The sequence below is a fragment of the Cylas formicarius genome, unplaced genomic scaffold (assembly GCF_029955315.1).
Source record: "Cylas formicarius isolate icCylForm1 unplaced genomic scaffold, icCylForm1.1 PGA_scaffold_7__23_contigs__length_41026272, whole genome shotgun sequence".
In the NCBI taxonomy this organism is placed as follows: domain Eukaryota; kingdom Metazoa; phylum Arthropoda; class Insecta; order Coleoptera; family Brentidae; genus Cylas; species Cylas formicarius.
In genome coordinates this window covers 33,752,005-33,774,661 of record NW_026844352.1, presented here as the reverse complement: position 1 = coordinate 33,774,661, position 22,657 = coordinate 33,752,005, and the positions used below count along the sequence as shown (strand labels likewise).

At 36.1% G+C, this 22,657-nt stretch overlaps 1 protein-coding gene across 1 annotated transcript; it reads right to left on the bottom strand.

The window, feature by feature from the left end:
- Nucleotides 1–56: 56 nt before the first annotated feature.
- Nucleotides 57–19,821, bottom strand: LOC132704832 (homeobox protein unc-42). Its single transcript, XM_060675106.1, has 5 exons — nt 19,364–19,821; nt 7,723–7,994; nt 3,291–3,467; nt 1,475–1,571; nt 57–1,081 (listed from the first exon to the last, which is right to left on the bottom strand). The coding sequence occupies exons 1-5, from the start codon at nt 19,611–19,613 to the stop codon at nt 975–977; spliced, it is 903 nt and encodes a 300-aa protein (XP_060531089.1). The 5' UTR covers nt 19,614–19,821; the 3' UTR covers nt 57–974.
- Between the last annotated feature and the right edge of the window lie 2,836 nt (nt 19,822–22,657).

Here is a 22,657-nt window from a genome sequence, read left to right as displayed (position 1 = left end):
TAAACGACCCGACCATATTCAACAAAAATCACGACTGCAGTAAATTGAATAAACAATTTGTTTAATCTAAACCGGAGACAAATTCAATATTTAACACTAAGCAATGGTACACACAAGTTGTATTTTGTCTTTAGCCCTATACATACGTTTATTTTGTCGTACTATATTACGCCAATCATCAACAGTAAAATCCACTTGGTTTGTTTTTATCTCGGATAGGGTCCTAGAGAGTTTGTCAGTATCTTTATACAAGTTTTGAAACCGTATATGTACAGGTTCAATTTATCTGTCGAATCAATAAATATATATTACAGACAACTTCTATGTAAATAAGTAAGTAACCATACAAGAGATGGCACTGGAAGACCAAACCAATGAAACAAAGAATTGATTAAGATGAAACGATCTTCCCAGCAACACCCGAAATGCTGAAAGAAAATATCTATAGAAAATGTGTACTTTTGTATTAGGAATTGTACCGTTCAAGCTTCCGTCGTTGTCGGAAAGAATTTACAACAATGTTTCAATCATCACAAACAAAGGAAAACCTGCCAATTCACATTACTGAATTTATTATACCTATATTAATAAGGGTGATCCAATAACAAATGCAAAAATTAGTGATGGTTTGTTAATAGTTAAGTCTTAAGGGTCAAAAGTTAAGCATCTCACGGTACAAAAATGGTGGAAACATTAGATTTTAATTTTTTCATCGCTTCATTGTTCACCATATCTCGATCCTAACGTGATTGTTCACTCGTTACCGTACCGCCCTTAATTTTGTTTTGCATTTGTTTTGAAGCACTCTGCATATTACAAGTCACGAATAAATACAATTAATTAAGAATCTCTTCGTATCGAGTTCAAATCTCCCGCGCGAGCGCGGATACTTTTCAAATGAACGACGGTCTTTGGTATGTGGTAAATTAGAAAACAGCTACTTAAAAACTTCGCGTATATGGGGTTGCCATCTATTACGTCTGGTATTGCAACATCGGTGCCGCTAAATTGGGGTGATGAGTGGTGTTCATTCGCAACGCAGAGAGACTCTTGTTGTACCACTCGTCCTCGGGACTCATGCCTAAAAACAGAACACGACGATGCATTCGTAAATTCTTAATTCGTGTCAAATTGCAAACTTGACAGACGCCAGTGCGCTATTCGATTCGATAACGAACGTATGTCAAATTTGTGCAATGCTGCTAATAAGACGCCAGTACTGAGAATATTAAGCGAAGAATATGTCGGGCGGAGGTCATCCCGGCTCAAGATATTGGCTATTTATTAATATATATATCGACGAGGATCTAAACAGGATATTATTTAGTTTCCGGCGAAGATGCGCCGATATTAACGGCTGGCGTCTTCAAGAAGTTTAATTTCCGGCACGGCAAGGCTCCGGGGAAATAAGGAGTACATTACAAAAAAAATTGAAGAATTGGAACGTGGGATAAGGGTAAGCGGTTTTACTTACTCATTGCCTCCTGCCTCATACCCGCCACTGACGTCATGTTCGTGGTGTGGGTCATAGAAAACGACTGCGCCATGCCCGGATAAGAACTGGTGGTCATCTGAAAATAAATTTTGATAGAAACGAGATAAGAAAGTATTTGTCATTTTGCTAACTATAAACACTTACTGAAATTTAACGATTTGAAATAATGAACGAAGTGTTTGGCTAAACTTGGGAGCTTATTCGTTTCCAAATAAAATCAGTAAAACGTAGTACAGTTTACGTAGGGATAAAATCGAATCATAGACAGATGGATTTTATAAACTAACCATCAATTAGTCTTACCTCCAATTAATATATTAATAAATAAATATTATGTTTTTTTAGTTATTAACTATATTGATTATGCTTACTGTTACCAAAAATTTTTAATGATTTTATATTGTATCGCCACTTTACCGGAACAAAGATTACATGCATGTTGTCATTTATCCAAAAAAGCGCTTGAGAAGTTGATTATTATTTACATTCAAAGAAAAATATGAGAGTTTGGCAACGATGCGAAGTGACCACAATTCATCATCCAAATAAATTAGTCGCAAAAAACTGTCATTTCGTGGCAAGTCGTTTCGGTTGAATATTCATCAGATTTGACGGGAATTAATAGGACCGAATTGTAAATATTCAGCGACCCGCCGTCGTCGCCGCCGCCTCCTTAATGGCTAATATCCCGTTTAAAAACGGTGGGGGCGGTGACGGCGGCGGCAGGGCAGAACAGCTTTAATAATTAACGGGCAGGTATCGCTTATCAGGCAGCAGCCCGGAATTGCACGGGCTCCGACTGGATCCAACTGGAGCGCCATTAGACCCTGTGCCAGAGCCAGGTAAACGGATTAACTGAGGTCAAACCGGTTGAGTGATTAGTTTAGCTAAGACCGCACTTCCTGTGTGACGGGGCTTCCTTTTGCCCGGACAGACTTGATGCAAATCGCCACGCAGAATCATCGCACGGTCATTTGGTCATGAAAGTTAAGAGCGGATTTGGGACTGGGTATTTTCTTTTTTCTTTTAAGGTTAGAGCTGCGTGTATTACAAACCACTCAACTGTTATAGCGACTATATGACGTGAATCGTCACTAATAAAAAATGTCATAACGTCCTTTTCGTTTCTCGTTTCATGGGCTTTTGTAATTTTTTTGTAACGAGGAACATTGTAGAGTCTTTGATTAAATTTGAATTAAATTTAATTTAATAATTTAATCAAATTAAATTGATTAAATAGGGTCGCGCGAGTTCCTGTACGTTGTCGGATTTTACATCGTATTCTTAATTCATAATCGTATTCATAATTTTATTGTGTATTATTATTATAAAATATTATACATATTATAAAATTCCTTAATTCGTACACGTACTGGCATTTATACATACATATTTATGCATACAATTTAAAGTATACATTTTCCTCAAAAACACAAAGAATTGAGTTAAGTTGAACTCAAAGTTGTCAAATGTTAACAATAATGAAATTGGATAAACATCGCAAAAGGATCTGGATCTGCATTTTATAAACGTCCTAGGAGACAAATCGTTTATTTTTAAGTATACGGTTTTTATGGTATCATCCAAAAAGAAATAAGTACTTTGTTGTATATATGTGTATTTTCTGAAACGGCATCCGCAAGGAACGAGCGCTGTTGTGGGGAACGAGGTTGATGGGGGTTAAAATTTACTCCCCTTTCAACGTTACGCCTCTCTTCTCTTCTCCACGCGAGAGACGACTTTACGGCCCATCAAAATCTACTCCAAAACTAATACGGACAAAGTCGAAACAAACCTGGGGGTATCTGTTAATGGCGGTGGGGTGAGGGTAGGGCTGGTAACCGCGCGCCGCCCCCGGATAGATGTTCCTCATCATGGCGCCGTTGCATCCAGGCAGAACGCTCGGGGCTAACGCTTTCTGGAGCTGCTTTTCCTGCTTGCGGTATTTGGCCCGTCTGTTCTGAAACCATACCTAAAACAATGCACGTAAACGATTTGGAATCGGGCGGCGCAAGTGTGGTGAAAGGGGCGGGTGGAGACCCACCGGTGTGGCCACCATATAATTTATATTATATTTTTTCTCTGAGAAAGTGGGAACCAAGGTAAAACAGGTGAAGAAATATCACATTCTAAACGCACCTGACTGCCAGTGCCACGTTTCAAATTTTGTGAAAACATATGTTCACCGAAACCTTTAGTTTTAACAAGTTTTAACAAAAGAAAAATAAATTCTATTGGCTGAAAGCAAATATAATGTGACTCGTTGGAACCCCTCCCCCATATTTTTTTTTGAATTATTTTAAGAAAGAATATTTGTAAGAAAACTACTGAATGAATATCGAAAAAGAGGATTCTTGGTGAATGAAAATCAATTTTTATCATTCGTTCCTAATAAAAAGAAAGCAGCACGAACAAAACAAAAACAAACTTTCAGCCTTTCAATTTCTTGTCGTCTTGCGCATTAGGAATAGATTACAGATTTCAGTGGTGTGTCTGTGTTGTGCCAAACAGGGTATATTTTACACCGTTTATTGTGTTACAGTCTTGCTTTTCAGTGATAAAATCCAGTCGAGCTATTGTGTAGTTACGCTTTATCTAGTTCATTACTGGATGTCGTAAATTGACATAGGAATTTTGTGTGTCAGTTTTCAAATCCGCGTCAAAAGCCGTATCAAGATCAAATTTTTTAAATTGAGCGGGTAATTAAATCGTTTCAACGATTTAGTGAAAAAGATCAAGCCCATTATTTTAAAACTTGTGGATGATTTCACTCTACATAAATATGCGGGGAAACCACTTTTATCATGAAACGCTGTACAGAATGTAAGTATTTACGGTTCCCATACTTAAAACCATTTATGATCGAGTAATTTAAGCTGCTGAAAATTATTAATTAGGTAGGTACTTATTACGTCTTATTGTAGCGTATTGCCGATGCATTAGATATTTCTGTAAGATAAATGCATAAGCTTGTTTCTGGATGCATCAAATCCGATCATGAACACATAAATTTAAAGTTCAGACCAGTCATATCGCAGCACACGGAACCGCCCTTTATAAAGTACACGAGCATAGCATACGGACACGAATTTATACTATGTACGCAGCAGGTATGAAAAAATTTTGAAACCTTCCCCTTTTACAAATGAATAATATAACTGTTTCTTTGTGCGTAAAGTGCCAGTAGAATCGCTACGCAAACATTTGCACGAAATTGATGGTATTTATATTTCACATGGTTTATTAATTGAAAAATTAAAAACGTTGCAATTTTTTTGGAAACAATGTAGTATTTCAAGCCGGAAATATCCGATGGAACAACCATGCATTGCTCATTAACGACTGACATTATTGAGAGAATACATGAAAACCCAGAATGATACCTTTTCATTCAATCCAGTCTAGGAAAAACTGGCAAGACAATGCTCTACAAACAGTGCGCAAAAAATATGGCGAAGGAGTTCGTTTTTTTTTTCAGCCAAGTTCTGGAGAAGCCATCAGCCAACATTAGCTAGTTCGACTCAACAAAATCCGAGGCAGGAGGAATCCGGAAGTTTGATAAAAAGTATTACAGTAGCCTGTGGAATTTTCTTTGAGTTCGTTATATAATTTTACACGCTGGCTCTAACAACGGCTTTGCGGAGTATGTCAATCTTATTTTTAAATCGGGCTGCAAATCTCGGGACTACCAATGAAACTGAAAATTTTGAAAGGTGATATTTAGTAGACTTTCTTTAACCTATGAACATAGATTAGTTTTGAACCCACGGAAACTCTCATATACTACAATGCTTTAGGAAAAACTAACTTATCTATTTTTTTTTTCACTTTAAGAAGTGATTCAGTCAACAGTTGTTGCCCAATCTTAGCAAACCTTTACTGTGGACTTGCTGAATCAATACCTTATCAAGATAGCATCAAGCAGTCTCTCGAGTGGCTGCAAAAAAGGAAGATGCCATTTTAGCCAAGTTTAATGAAAGATCAGCTGTGGGATGGTTTGGTCAGATTGTAAACGGTATTATGATGATTTAACTGAGGTGGCTTTTACTTGATGAAAATCCATTTATCAAAATAAATAAGAACTAAAAGTTCAGATTTTCATGAAATTATATTATGTTTTTATCGCATTTGATAAAGACACGGTGTTGTCGAAACAATTGTCATGGTATTATGATGCAAAAACAGGTTATATCCATCCCATAACATCTGATGCCGCACTACGTTTATGGACTGAAGTAGTTGCTGAAGTAAAATGATAATAATACTTCTGATGGACTATTCATAACACATTGTTGCAGGTTTCACCCGAAAAATGGAATAACTATTGTAGTCATTCAGACCGCCTGATAATTGAGAAAAAGTTGATCGATGCATCTAATTTTCTCGCAGCTGTTATTGATATGCATGAATCAGTCTCGGAAGGAAGATATTTTTTCCAATGATGACTAGTTTTTCTTCCCTGTCTTTGCTTTTTGCGTTATGGGCTTTCATTTTTTTTGTTGTTGAAGCATTGGGAGTTTTTCAGAAATAAACCATAATTACCATAATCTCATTATAACAAAATAATAATATGTACCTAAGTACATGGCATTTCTTGCGAATGACCGTTTTATGACTGTGTTTCTAGTAGGTTCTACCATTTATAACACGATAACTAAGGTCCACTTTGCAAACACCCTTACAAAATAGAATTTTCATTGAGGTTGTCTCGCAAAAACATAACTTCAACAAAGTCGCCTTTTCCGGAGACGAATCAGCCAATTACTATTTATTAGAATCATCTCTTAAAAAAATAGTTATTTAGTTATTATTTAATATACAATAAGCTTATTTGTTCAGTGTTTTTTCATCAATGAATGTCTATTCAAATAATCTAAGTTTTTTTTTTGTTTACTGCCCTATAACGTCGGCGAAAATGTAGCGTTTTCAGTGGCTTCTTTCCTAAATGAATTTTATTCATAATTTTTTTTTAATTCAGACACCCCCCGCACCCTTCCGCTGGTACACCCTCTCACCAGGGTCGGGTCACGCGTGAAACTCGTTGCCGAAACTTCCTCCAAAAATCCAAGGGTCTATATATATATATATATATGTCATATATGGGGCTAATGCGTGAGTCACTTTGTCGTCGGGGGCCGACGGGACCCCCTTGCCCCACCCGCGTTCCTAATTCAATCAGAGATTTAACCAAACCGGGCCTTTCTGTAAATGCGCGCTTTGGGGGCCAAAGTTACCCGCTCCTCGCTCAACGCGGGGGCCCCGCGTTCAGTCCTTTTTCCCTTATAGACGTCTTCCAGGCTCCGCCAATCGATAGAACGAATCATCGAAAATGGCATTTTAAATAAGCGCGGGCAAATCGGACGTACTGTGGACGGAAATCGCAAATTCTCATTTCAACCGATCATTATTTTGCGCGACTTTCATCAATAATTACGCGGATTAAGTCGCGGTTGGCTGTGAGGGGCGGGGAGTGATGCGGTTTTTGGGTGACGTGAGCGGAATTGGGATCCGGAATTATATTTCGAAAAAACGTGTCGATCTCTTAACTTTATTCTATACAGATTAGAACGGTATTAAAAATGTAACATATATTAACCTGCAATTGCAAGTTTTACATGTACTGGACTGTATGTACTTTCACTACTACCAAATTATAAATAAACAAACCCGGCCCAAAGTGTTTGTTTTCAAAAAATTGCAGGTTCAACCTTGAAGTCTAAATCAAGCAAGATGACGACTGAAAGTGTAAATATGGATTTGTCATGAACTAGCTCAGCTAGAAAATTTTAATAGCTGCTGCAACAGTTCTTAGGCCGTAACAGGTCGCGTGCCTCCTAGACAAAACTCATCGTTCATCGCAAATCTAATATTTTCAATTTCTTCAAAAAAGTTTTCAATATAACCAGACAATTGCCCAAAATCATGTCCATTTAAATCGTTTTCAGTTATATGATTATGAATTTCCTCATATGCATTGCACGAGGTAATTAAAATCTACCGAAAATATCCGATCGCTCCCAAACCCGTTAAGCCCAACAACTCGCTTTGATATTTTTTGTAGAATTTTAAGGATAAAATAAAAAAAAAAATGTTGGGTCAAAATCTTTACGGATCATCGTAAAATACGGCATTGGTAAACATGTGCGTTTAGACGCTGTGGACGTTGTTAGTAACCATTTCCGTAAACTAAGCCAAACCAAAATTAATCAAAACACGCGGTGTATTACCTGTATCCTAGCTTCGTTGAGCTTCGTGCTTCTGGCCAACTCTTCGCGACAGTAAATATCGGGGTAGTGGCTTTTCGCGAATGCTGCCTCCAATTCAGCGAGCTGCTCTTGCGTGAACGTCGTCCGGTGCCGCCTCCGCGCGGGGGTGGGACACGAGGCGGTGGTGGGTGTGTGACCGGCGTGAGAAGGTCCGCCCGGCGATACAGCCCCTATGGAGCTGGTGCTCGAAGTTTGGGCGGATGGTTCCGGCTTCAATTTTTTAAATGCTCCATCTGCAAAAGATGTAATTCGAAGGTTCCAGATTTATATATACACGGTGTTTATAATAGCGCATAATTTTGGTAATTTGGAATAAGCTACCAAAAAGAGAAAAGAATTTTTGATTTCCTCACGAACAAAAACTCCCACTACATTTAAACGATTTTTTTTTCAGATGTTACTTCCCGTTAAGGATTACGATAAAATATGTAAAATGATAAAATTTTTAAAAACCGGAACGAAGGAAAAATCTTTAGTATAATAAAAGTTGCAACATTTAAGAAATGTTTTTGAACGTAGAAATCATTATAGAATTCTGGAGAGTCCTTGAAAATGACATGGGTAGAGTAGAGTAAGTTTCTTAAAGACATTCGAACTGATGATGATTAGCAGGAGAGAGAAGGTTCAGTACTAATTGTTTACAATGGGCTTAGTCTTAGCAGCGAAATTTTAAGTATTATTGGGGACTGGAGAAAAAATGTATAAGACATCTGTATTTGTAAGTGTAAGTTGTAAGTACCTACAGTACAGCACTTACATTTCGGAAGGCCATTATGCTTGCCATGACTTATAAACGAGAAGTTAGGACATTCATATAGAATGTCTTCTAGTGCTTCATCTGCCTGTTCACAAACCCTGTAGGTGGGGGTCTTACTCAAACTCAACTTGAATTGGTGTTTGTTAATAAGCAATGTCCCGTAATAATACATGTGGACATGCGTAGCGTTTTCTTTGGAGAGCTCAATACCTTCCTAGCTAGCCAACAGTTTTTAGTTTCTTCTTCTGGACAGCGAGTCAGCAGCATGATTTCCTCTGGAAGGCGTATGCCCTTTAATCCAACTACGGACTGACACGTCAATGAGGGCACGGTAAAATTCTAGTGCTAGTTCTGATGAAGTACCAGAACTCTCTGCAAGTTTGCTATCTGTACAGATGCATTCAAAAAATGTTGTACTTTAATAAGTTTTTTATTATTAAGATTTGTGCGTTGACTGACTTATTTTGCGTGAAGAAGTGTAAATATCCAACTGTCTTTACAGTGTTAATTCTGCACCTTTCAAGTACATTCGTTTTCTTGTTTGCCCGTTTGACACGGGTCCGCACCAATAATCAGCGAGTTGATCTAATTTGATCAAATTTGTAGTGCCTCCCACTGTTTGTTCATGATGTAATCGTACTTACGATGCAGTGGTTATAGTTAAATGTTCCATTTTCAATAAAAAATTTAAGAACTCTAAGCAGCAACTGGAGTTGCGGAACCTGTAGAGAGTTTGACAACGAACTTAAGGGCTTAAAATCCCTTATTTTTCCACTGCAGAGTGACATAAAAGTTGTTAAGCAGAACTCTTACACCGACGCAGAGGTGAACAAACCGGATATTGAAGAAATCGCAGAAATCATTGATGGTGACAAGCGAAAACGAAATATATGGTGTCCCTGAAGCATATCAGCAGCAGACTAAATATCTATGGGAGCGAAGCGACATACATGAAGTCAAGTCTATATTAAATTGTGTAGATCCAACAATCCAACAAACAGAATCGATCAATCGATAATGTGATCCAGAGAGCCAAAAATTTGGAAGATAACTCTTTGCAGAGTAAATAACAAGAGTACTAGATAGTCAAGGACAGGTAGATATTTTATATACCGATTTTAGTAAGGCTTTTCACGAGATTAGTCTCGCTGCTTTACTTCAAAAATTTAGAGATTTGGATTTGCTCGTGGTACAGTAATGTTTCTTAGAAATTACAATAGTGACTGGACGTGTACGACAATGGGTATAAATCTAATAAATACGTCACAACGCCAGGGGTGCCACCGGGTTCTCATTTAGGACCCTTTTTGTTTCTAATATTTATTGAGGACGTTGCTTCAACTCTCAGCAATACTCAAACCCTGTTATTTATGACTTAAAAATGTTTCTTGTGTTGCTGACTGCGTTACTTTTTAGAGTGCGAAGCAGTGTAACCTCAAATGATTTCTGAGTTTTAGTCGAAAAGATTCCATATAGAATTTCAAATTTAATTCTCGATCTTTTTATAGAGATTGTAGATCTGGGGGCGTAGTTCGATCAAAAACTTACCTTCGTGAATCACATAGCAAAAACTGTATCTGAAGCTACTGGTAATTATGGTTTCATTGTGCATAATTGTATATCTTTTAGAAATATTTTAACTTTAGGTTTGTTCGATCTAAACTTGAATACGCGTCACTGTATTAGGGTCAGAAAAAATCTGTTATACTGTAGCGTGTTCTAATTGTAATAACTTGTCAAATGTATGTGATATATTCAACTGCAAACTAAATGGATTCAGAAACATTTGTTTGAGATCTGGTCCACGTTAACTGCCTACAACCTCAATGTACTTGTGTACCAAAGGGCATATCGCTGTTGGACAGTTTAGTTAATTTGGTTACTAAATATTATTTGTGTTTTGATATTTCTATACGTCGCTCTGTAAATGGATTTTGTTCTGTTGAGCATTATTACTTTTAAAGCTATTAAAAATTACTGTTTATGAATTTAAAAAAATCAGTAAGAATATTGATATATGTAACATTGAGAGGAAAACGCCCATAAAACCAGTCGGATCTGCCGTCGCGCCCACTACGAGACCATAGGGGCGGGTCCATTACGGTTGGCCCCGCCCACAATCGTCCACGATTTGTCGCAGACGAATAATACACGATTAATCATATCGGTTAAACTCATCGAAACGTATCGAACGCGAACCGTCGGAAGTTGTACGTCGAAATTATGTAAATGTTTGGATGGCGGGGCCGCCGCCGCGACGTCGACGGTGGCGTCGGTAACTAGATTCAGTCTCGGCGTTAATAAGATTGTGTGAAATTCTTTGTGGGCCGAGTCGGTGTCATTAATCGTAATTGGTTTCCTGATAACTGCATTAATAAACTGTAATGAATTCGATAAGGTTGAATTGCCGGTGCAGACGCGTCGTTTAGCGTCTGCAAACACCTGTCAGAGGGCGCTGCGACGCGCGCCGTGACAAAACGACGGCGTGTTTCGATCGAATAGTTATATAGTTTTTTACGCAATGTTTCACAACAAAAGAATATCTTATGTCAGCTGCACTGACTACAGTTTTTTTTTCAATTAACGACATCGGTTACATCTGGACGACATCTGGAGGAGTTTTGTCAAACAACATCAATAAATACAGTAATTTTATACCGGAAGAATTATTTAACCAAGCAACAGAAAGTAATGATTATAATGATTTAGAGAAAAATTACTGTTAAAACGAATATGAAACTCCGCCAATCAAAAGCTAGGGAAGGAGGAGTGATCGAGGAGTAACACCTCTCTAAAAAACCAGGGTTCATCTGGTCCTGATGATAGCACACTGAAGGTACAGACGAAGCTACTGCCTTGTAGTTATCGATGTTGGGTTATTAAAAGCTAGGATAAAACAACTCTGATCACAAATTATTTGGTCCTCCAGGTTGGGCGTTGAGGCTATGGACTGATCCTTCATCACTCGGAAAAAATCCAAATTAAAAAAAAATGCTAAGGAAAGGAATATGATTTGGGGTGGAACGTTCATGTAAGTGGGGGGAAAATGTCAGTGATAGTGGCAGAAGTCGACAAACTAAAAGTAGACATAATATCGTTACCCGAAACAAAATGTAACGTGCAAAACGAGGAGTTCAGAGAGGAGCCATATGTGGAATTGATCCTTACTTGTTACGAGCTAAGATGGACTACCACTTTAAAAATTAAAAACAATTTACACAAATTACCCGAAATATAAATTGGACAGCCTCTTCAACGGAAGCAAACAGTACTTATACCAAAGACGTCTGTCTGAGAATATGTCTTTCGAAGAAAGTTACAACAACATAATAGGAAGCATACACAAAGCATTGAGCATGAAACAACAACAGCCAAAAAGCAATAATCTATGGTGATTAGACGAAATTGAAAAGTTAATAAACACGAAAAAGAAACTGTACCTGAAATGGTTAAATACTAAATCCATAGAAGATAAAGAAGCATATAACAGGGCTGAGCAAGAAACACGAAATAAATCACCAAAAAAAAGGAAATGTGGTATAGAAAATATCAGATATATTTGCGGAAGAAGGTGCACAGAAGCATGGCGATTCATTAATAACAACAGTCGATACAGCACTACAAAGAACTATTGATAAAAACAAGAAGACAATATATTCAGCAGGAGATGTCAGTTAACATTGAAGGAGAACAAGTGCAAATTGAAGAAGAAACAGTAAGAACAGCGGTTACCAAACTAAAAAATGAAAAGTCGTGTGGAATAGAGGGAATGTACTCAGAATTATTAAAAAGCTGCACTACGAAACTAATGACAGCGTTAACACAGATCTTTAAGTGCCTGAATGGTGAGGAAGTTCCTAGTCAATGGAAAGTGGCTATCTATCCATCTACAAAAAGGTCACAAAGCGGAGTGTCAAAATTACACAAAATTATAATTATACAAAATTATACATTCAATTAATAGATTATATCGAAATAGTTAAATAGAACAAACTTTGTTCAGATTTTCACACAAATATATTTAAATGGCAGCTGTTTCGGCAACACCGTGCCTTTATCCGAAACAGCTGTCATTCAAGACACGATCATAGCTGACATCGAAAGAAAACAACTAATCTGGTGTAAAGAGGGCATCCAAAAAGAACATGGCACGAGGGAGTTCGCAAAGCGATGAGCTCAAAAAACATAGAGGATGGTCAATGGGAGGACCGAAGACAATGGAGGCTAGATATCGGACAACGTCGACGCAAGTTTTAAGCCGAAGGTATATGAATATGAAAATACATCACATGAACAAAATGTCGAAACAAAATATCGCAATGATGACGAACGTACCAAGTCAAAATACTAGATTTCAAGCTAGCATACAAACATTTTCTGATGTTAAAATCGATTATAAAATGGATTTTAGCTTATTTAATTTTCATTTCTTTGAGGGAGTAATAGATCCTTTTATCCTATTTTCCTAACAATAAAAAATCAATTTATGAAAACACTTCGAACACGGAGCGCGAGCATTGAAGATGCCAAGTGAGATTTTGGCGAAACGTCTGCAGGATTCCAGTCGGATGCAGGATTCCAGTCGGAGTTCAACGCGCGAACGGATGATATCCCGGAATATAGTGTCATCACATTTTTCCATCCGTGAATCAATACGTGAGAATATATATATATATATATATATATATATATATATATATATATATATATATATATATATATATATATATATATATATATATATATATATATATATATATATATATATATATATATATATATATATATATATATATATATATATATATATATATATATATATATATATATATATATATATATATATATATATATATATATATATATATATATATATATATATATATATATATATATATATATATATATATATATATATATATATATATATATATATATATATATATATATATATATGCGCTTGTTAACATGCTGGGGAAACACCAGCATAGGACAGCAAAGGCTACAAAATAAAGCACTTAAAGTAATATTTGCAGTGAACTTTAAAATGTCTAGTGAAGAAGAAATCTACACAAACCTACCTTATTTAAAAATATGCGAACTTAGAGTACATGAACGAACAACATTAATTTACTTAATTAAAAACTAACTGATTGAAACAAATGTGAAACTGATTGGAAATGTGTGTTACAGCTATAGCACAAGAAACAATGACAAGATAAGAAATGTATACATACGCAAGGACCAAAAAGAAACAAGACTCGCCAATATACAGAAGTACTCAAGTGTTTAGTAAAATACCACAAACTCTATTAAAGGGCACTACCAAGAAAATGTGTCATAACCTTAAGAAAAAAAAGAATATAAACTTATATTAACAAACTGTTATATTTAATTTTACTAGAATATTGTACATATTTTTTCTGTTACTGTTTTTGTAAGGCCTCGGGGCCAGTTTATTGTTAACTGTTTAATAAAATCCATTAATTATAGATACGGCAAAAGACGTAAATTTGTCATTTTTGACAGGAAATATTAAAAGCCTGGCGATTTCTGAGATATTTACTATGTTAGGAACATTTAGGACCATAATTTTCCGAAGAACTGAAATTGCAAAATTTTTGCACATAGTACTTTAGTAAAAAAACACTATAATCACGTTTTCGTAGCGTAGATATGCAACAACCACCAGAATTTCCTTGTTTTCACTCTCTCGTCTATTTTGGGTCAAGTATCAACAATAATAGCTTTATCCGGGGTACCGTATTGTCGCAAATCAAACCGGAATTAGTCCGCAATTACGTGGCGACGATGGGGGGTGCTCAAATCGCCCCCCGCACGAAACACATGTCGCTCTTTTCTCTGACGTGGTGCACAATATGCCAAATTGAGTGTTAAACCGGACTAGTCGAAACGTCGGGCAGGTTGACGCGGCTTTGTTCCGGCGCGCATATGCTTACGCAGATTATGCCATCGCCGACCAAATTGACACTTCGTTAGGTCGCTCCTCCCCCTTCCGATCCGGATTATGGTGATTAGAAAGCGGCTTAGGGCTTATAAAACAGAAATAATTTGCTGCCAAAACTACCAAAAAATAAATCAAAACTTCGAATTTTAGAAAAAGTCGGAGCAGGCAAATGTTCAGTTGGAAAAAATAAATTCTCTAAAATTTATTTTTGTCCGCTTCTGCAATAGCTTATATACAGGGTGGTACAATAGTACAATGTTTTAAAAGGGTTACATACAGTCGAAAACCTAATAGAAGTACCTGTAGAACCGATCAACCGATTTACTTTAAATTTGTTGTGTTGGGTCGCCGGTTCTATTGGGTTGTTCGGAAAGTCATTTCGTTTTTTTTGGGGAACATGAAAGACAGTTTTCGTATAATGAATAAATATTTTATTAAATTATATATTGGCCATTCTGGTCCAACACCTTTTGCCATCTTTCTGGCAGTAACATAATTCGCCTCTCATAAAAGTTTTGGTCCTTGCTGGCAAAAAACTGGTTCAGGTGGTTTTTGACATCTTCATTTGAGGTAAGGGTTTTGCCATCCAAAAAATTTTGCAGGGACCGGAACAAATAGTAGTCGGAAGGCGCCAGATCTGGAGAATATGGTGGATGTTGCAGTACGTCCCATTCAAGCTGTAAAAGTTTTTGGCGAGTGACCAAACTTGTATGAGGTCTCGCATTATCCTGGTGGAACACTACACCTTTCCTGTTGATTAATTCGGGCCTCTTCTCTTTAAGTGAATCATTCAATTTGTCCAGTTGATGACAATAGACTTCTGAATTAATCGTTGTATCTTCCGGCAAAAGCTCAAAAAAAACGATTCCTTTGACATCCCACCAAACGGAGAGCATCACCTTTTTTTGGTGAATGTTGGCTTTTGACACGCTTTGAGCCGGTTCATCTTTTCTGCTCCATGACCTCTTGCGTTTAACATTGTTGTATACAACCCATTTTTCGTCCCCAGTAATAATCCGCTTCAAAAATGGATCATTTTCTTGACGTTTGAGGAGCGAATCACACACGTCAACGCGACGACACAAATTTCGCTCCGTAAGGACATGGGGCACCCACACATCGAGCTTCGAGGTTAAGCCCATGCCTTTCAAATGGCCATAAACAGTCGAATTCGACAAATTTAATCTCTCACCGATCTCGCGTGTGGTTATTCGCCGATTTGCATCAACTAATGCCTTTATCGCATCTTTGTCAGCTTCGACCGGCCTTCCATACCGTGGTGCATCTTCGACATCAAAATTGCCGGATCGAAATTTTGCAAACCAGTTCTGGCACTGGCGTACTGTTAACACGCCTTCTCCATACACATCCGTCAATTTTTTTCTCGCTTGGACAGCATTTTTACCTTTTCTGAAGTAAAAAAGTAAAATATGACGAAAATGCTGCTTATTGCTCTCCATATTTAAAAGGGCACCAACCAAAAACTACTGCGTAGAATTAATAGAACTTTTTCACACACAAGCCTTGCAATATCAGCTCTCAAGACATATAATGGTTATGCGGCTTAAGTTGATTTCGAAAAAACGTAATTAAGTCCTCTGACGGGAAAAAACGAAATGACTTTCCGAACAACCTTATACATAAAGGTGGCAACATCTTGCTTAGTTTAAATATCAGTCGCTGTAATTTGGACTCTTGAAGAAATTGGTGGTTCCGTTCCGTTAAAAGAGAAAGTCGAACTTTTCCAGACAGTTCCTGGAAGGGCCCATGAATTCTTTCCCGGTACACCATTTCTTATGGGGGGTATTTCAAAACGTAGATTTTATACGGAAATTCTAGAAGCACCCTATATTGAGTTTTTTTTTAAATAGGAAAGAAACTAACCTAATTTTGGTTAGTTTTGGTTTTCCCTATGGCTACCTCTTACCGTCTGTGAAATAAAAATTAATTTTCATTATTTTTACTTTAATATCAACACGCACTGAATGAATTTGTTAAAATCCTATTGTCACTTAATTTTAGTTTCTATCCAACTATGTTGCCCGTTCTCGAAACTCCCAAAGTTGGGAAGAAACTAAAACTAAAAGAGGTTTTTGCAAAGTTTATTCTGTCCATGTGCGAAACTTTTTTCGAAATGACGTTGATGATGAAAATCTTGATATTATGTAAAAATCATTATAATTATCTTTTATCTCAAAATCAGTAAGAGAAGTAAAGTAAACTTGAACAAAACCCGGTTATTTTCTTTCCTAGAATTAGAAAATGAAAGAATATACAGGGGGGTTTAATAAAAAAAATATGTTTCTAGAAGTCCATCCAGCATCCAGGTTCCATCTAAAATGCCATGCCGGGTAAGAATGTGTGAGCCCTTCCAAGAACTGTCTGGAAAACTTCGGTTTTAAGCACAGAAAAAAAGATATTTTTTACGTCGATAACGTTAGAGGAAAATTTCTACAAAATTATTTATCTATATTATTTCCTGAGTAAAATCCACTTAAAGTAAGAAATATGTTGCCAAGTTGCAACCCTGCAGCGATAAACCCTTCCTCTTACATCACCCGGTATAATTTAAAGTAAATCCGTTTATCCGCCAGATACCTCTAATAAGCCATCTACTGTGAGCCGCCCGCTATACGGTTACAAAAAAGTAAAAAGCATTTTAAAAAATATGTTTTCAAGATCTGGGTGGTGCAACGTATTTCAACTGTCTATTAAGGTTATTTAACAACTAATTACTTAATCGTATTTTTTAGGTAAGCATTTTAAGATTGTTTAATATTTCGATGTGTGGTTTCGAGTAACTAACGAATATCATTTTCTAATGGCTTATTTTACGACGTCAGTTTTGTTATCTATGGCTGCGAGCCACTTCGCGCATTTTCGGGATATTACTCTCGGGTTTGGGAACGATCGGATGTTTTCGGAGATATTGCCCGCGACTTGAATTTTACCCTTTGTCAGTTCATTCTGCAGTGAATGTATTCATCCGCTGCGCTACCCTCGTACCAAAACAAAACTTGTGACTCAAATGCCGTTTACCAAACTTGTTGGATAATATACTTTTACCGGCATCTTTTTGTTACCTTTTTTGTTGTTTGTGACTACTTCAATTTAGTGTAAGTCGCCTTTGAATTGGTTTTCATAGACTCTGGGATTTTGAATAGGTTATAGTATAAAACTAATAATTTGTTGATGGTACAACACTGAGTCGGTTTTTAAAAAAGTATTGTAAGTAATACTTCCCGAAAATACTTTTTCTGGACTGTTAAAGGACTCTCCTATGTATACAATCGGTAAATTTTATATATGTATGTATATTTTTATAAATGATTAATAAAAATGGATACTACAAAACAAAACTTGAATCGGTAGGTGTAGGGAAACCTCAACAGAAACTGTTGGAGAAGTAATAGCTGAAAACAATACAGCAGTTAGAGATAAGGTGTTCCGACATAAATTTGTTGAGAGTTACTCAAGTTTGCAATACTTTGAAAAACACCCTGTATGAAATAAATACCTTGTCACTTTACTGATTTCTTTGACCATTTTACTATTTTATTATCTTAAGGTCCATTTTTGATATTATAGGTGATAGAGATTTAGTTCTATAGGAGATATATATGTATTTATTGAAATATGAAAATATTTTTAAAATGTTAAATTATATTATGTATATATTGTAAACTTTTTAGAAGTGTATACGTTTAAGAAATTTGGCGTGTGTAAATAAAATGGAGATGAAATTAGAAAATCTCTTCCCTTCGTCTGTTAATGAACTTGCACTTAATGTAAAAAAACGATTCTTCATTATCAATTTGCTGATAATGTTCAGGTTTCCTATTATTTCAGTCTGGAGGGCTTAGTTGTCGCGAACGAGTTAATAATTAATGATTTAATTAAAATGTATCATTCTCATACTCTTCATTAATTACGCATTGTTCTCTCTTTTGTTAACACGTCTTGTTAACCGTAATATTGTTTTTCATCATTGAAGACCTTAGTGTCATTATTAGTACATAATAAAGCACCTTTTAAGAAAGCAACGCAAATCTCCCCAGTGTTTGTCTCTCTCCGATTTAGTTTTTGGGTTATTTTTTTATACAAAAATTTTATCGAAAAAAACAAAACATACAAATATTCTATTCTTACTTTTTACAAAACTTCTGGATTCCTCTTGTGTCTGCAATAATATTCCTTTGTATAATGTTTGTGCAATGTTTGAGTGAAATTTTTGCTCATTTTTCTTTGTTTAGTTTAACGTAAATAAAAATAAAATTTTTGTTAGTTTTTGTTTTTTTTTATTTGTTTTAGCATAATAAATATAAATATATAAGAAATGGCCTTTATTCCAAGTTTTATCACTTTGTAATACCATCTTATTATAAAATTTTTATCTTTTTTAAGACACATGCCGGATAATTAACGCATGGCACTCCGAAAAATTTTTGCTAGCACTACATTTACTTTCCTTTCCTTTCCCCTCAAAAGCAATAACCTTATTTCCCGCTTTCTTCTTCTTCTGACAACCCTATTCATATGCCTTTTATGTGCTTTGTTTTATATACATTTTTTATTGTAAGAAATGGTTCTTGAATTTCATTTTATGTATAATTAAAGCTAATATCTGAGCAAACGTAATAGGATTTTTTAAAAATATAAGAAGATTTAATATTAGTGATTTAATTTCAATATTCATCCAAATTAAAAATCATTTTACACCGAACTTTATGTTTATCATTTCTGGATACATTTGGTTGCCTTACTCTTCTTAAGTTCTTATGGATCCGAATAATATCCCGGCCCTCCCAACTAACTAACCAAATTTCGTTAAGAAAACTACAGAAAAAAATAATCATTATAATAATTAACCAACTTACCCGTGTGGTCTGCAATCGACCTCGCGGTGGTGGGGGGTGTATGGGCTGGCGTGTGACTACCGTGGTGGTCGTGGGAATGCGACAAACCCCCATACAATACGTTAAAATCTTCTGCAGACGATCCGCTAGTGTTACACTTCCTCGCGGTCTTGTCATTGTTGCTCAGGTGCTGGTGGTGATCGTCTAGCAGTCCCTGCACCCCGAGGAGGTTCCCCACCCCGACCAGATTCGGTCTCAAGTCGTCCATCATCGATTTGGATTGCGGACAAGCGTTAAAATTGAGCTGACGCGAGAAAATCGCGGGAAAAATATTGAATTGCTGGTGAGAGAGATCGTCGGTGGACGTAGCCGGCGCCGAGGGGGCCGGGGAACCTCCGAGAGCTCCCAAGCACGATGACACACCCTTGAAATCCAACTTGGTGGTTGGTTTGACACTGGCTTATATTTTCGGGGTCATTAAAGACCGATGGGTTTGAGGTCACTGCGCTGTTGAACTTAGGAGATATGAATGCAGGTGGCCCCCACGGCTCGCATTTCCTGAAACGAAGCGAGGAGACGTTATAAGGAGATTTTGGGAGAACGACGAGAGAAAAGTTTCAATTCAAAATTTTCCTTTAATCTGTAGTAGTACTTTTTTTTTTCAGTTTTTTGTTTCTCTACAACTTTGCGACAGGTTAAAGACCTCAAAACGTCTGCTTCTGGTCAATTTTCAGTTGATTTAGCTTGTGGTTGTGGTTGTGTCCGAAATTTGTAGCTACCCGAAAACTGACTTTTAATTGAAATAAAAATGCAAAGCAACTGAAAACAGCATTTATTGGTTTTTGAATAATATGATATGCAAAGTGCGGTAATATTCCGCACTATACAGGATGTCCGACCTGGAATTTCGTCGATCTGTTATAGGAAAACTATCAGTAGTAAAAAATTGGAATGACTCTAATATTCAAAATAAATAAGTTCAGATTTTCACGAAATTATATATTATGACATGACAATTGTTTCGACAACACCGTGTCTTTATCAAATGTCATTTGATTGTCACATTTGATTAAAACACGGTATTGTCGAAACAATTGTCATGTCATAATATATAATTTCGTGAGAATCTGAACTTTTAGTTCTTATTTATTTTGATAAATGAATTTTCATCAAGTAAAACCCACCTCAGTTCAAGACTCTAATATTAGTGGGAACAATCCGGTTAATATATTTTCAAGATGGCTACACATCCGAATATGCCGGAAGTGCGTGACAACTTTCTTATTTTAAATAAATCAGCCCATATATTATTACATATTGCTATTTTGGATTTACCGGAAAATTAATCTAATAATATTTATACCTACATTTTCCCTATACGGAATCCTTTCAAATTTTACTAATATTAACTTACCCTGTAGAAAATGATCATTTGAATAAATTTTGTTAATAATTTCGATTATTAATAATACAGGATTTTGAAAAAAATAACAATACCGAAAAAATACATCTATTTTGCATTAGGTTCTATATAATACCTTAGAAACCGTAAAATTTAACACAAATTTACACAAAATATGTCTAGAATTTTTCGGGGAATCCGGAAAACCAATAATACATAGTGTTCCGTTTAAAATAAAGAAGTACCTACCTAGAGCCGGTATATTATAATGGTTGTTTTTTTTTTCGATGTATGGAACTTTAAGTTGGCATTACTGTTCAAGATGGCGACCGATTTAACAGCTGTCAAGTGATTTATTCTCAGTTTGGTTTGGCAATTCATCATGAATAGACTCACGCCTGAATATAGTGCAATTTTATTTCGAAAATAATGGTTCTGTGCGGAATACGTATCGCGCACTACGTCCATTTTATCGTCGACAAAATCGTCCATCAGAGCAGTTAATTCGATTAACCATGGAACGTTTTCGCACCACGTTTACTCTTATTGATAACTCGCATCCCCAGAGACGCCGTACGGTGCGTACAGAAGAAGCTGTTGCTGCTGTGGAGCGTAGCATTGAGGAAGATCCGAATGAGTCCATCCGCTATCGAGCACAGGAATTATATCTGTGTCCATCCACTTTATGGAAGATTTTGCGGAAGGATCTTGGTTTACGTGCTTACAAAATCCAACTCGTGCAAGAATTGAAGCCAAACGATCATCAAGTAAGGCGTAGACGTTTGACGTTTGGTGACCGCCTAATTTCACGTTTTGGACCTGTGAATTGACTTCCAAGATCTTGTGATTTAACACCGCTAGACTACTTTCTGTGGGGCTATGTAAAGTCATTGGTCTATGCGGATAAGCCACAAACGCTTGACCATTTGGAAGACAACATTCTCCGTGTTATTGCCGATATACGGCCACAAATGTTGGAAAAAGTCATCGAAAATTGGACGTCCAGATTGGACTACATCCGCGCCAGCCGTGGCGGTCATATGCCAGAAATCATATTTAAAAGGTAATGCCACAAGATTATCTTTCGGATAAATAAAATTCATGTCAATCGAATAATCCATCGTTGTTTTATTGCAACTTAAAGTTCTATACATCGAAAAAGAAACACCCTTTATTAGCCGTATTGCCACCCTAACATTACTTTAACTCCAAATTTTCGACAAATTCCGGTGGGACACCCTGCCGAATAAATTTTACTTTTTGTAAATTTAGCGCGATATTTCATGTGTTGTTAAATTATCAATTAAGATTATATTTCAGTTATTTTTAAAAACACCTTAGTATTCAAAAACCATCTTATGTATAACCAAAGAATAATTTGAAGGTAGTTATAGTTCCACTTATCTCTATATAAAACTACAGATTCTTATTAATGATACTTGTTCAACATTCTTTAAAAAACGTTGAGTATCAATATTAGTTATTTCAGCTAACTAAAATTGTTTTTATCGTGAGTCAATTAAACTAAGCATTAAATTTTTAATGCTAAGTATAATTGAGTGTAATTAGTATAGTTAATCAACTTGCATCTAATATTAAAAATGTTTTTCACAAAGAGCATTTTAGAATTCAGTATTGCAATGAAAATTACCAAATGTTTGACTTTTCGATTGCAGTTGTGAAAAGTAATTGAAATTTGAAGTTAATTTTGTTTATCATAGATAGAATGTCATTTTTTCTAAGTAATTACAATCACAATACTTGAAATGTTTGTTCATCAAATCAAAACAGTAACATCCCCAATGTCAACATTTTTTTATATCTGTTTAGATCACAATGGATTACATTCTTCATGTTGTTTCGGTGCTTAATAAGGCAAGATTAGAATTGAAGCCAAAATAAATTTATTATAA

What these genes read in the sequence shown, in the direction of transcription:
- LOC132704832 (XM_060675106.1), bottom strand. Translation starts at nt 19,613, where the DNA reads ATGATGGACGACTTGAGACCGAATCTGGTCGGGGTGGGGAACCTCCTC. An exon ending in GTCGATTGCAGACCACACGG is followed by an intron (nt 7,995 to 19,363) that starts GTAAGTTGGTTA and finishes CATCTTTTGCAG; the next exon opens with ATGGAGCATTTAAAAAATTG. An exon ending in CCATTAACAGATACCCCCAG is followed by an intron (nt 1,572 to 3,290) that starts GTTTGTTTCGAC and finishes ATTTATTTTCAG; the next exon opens with ATGACCACCAGTTCTTATCC.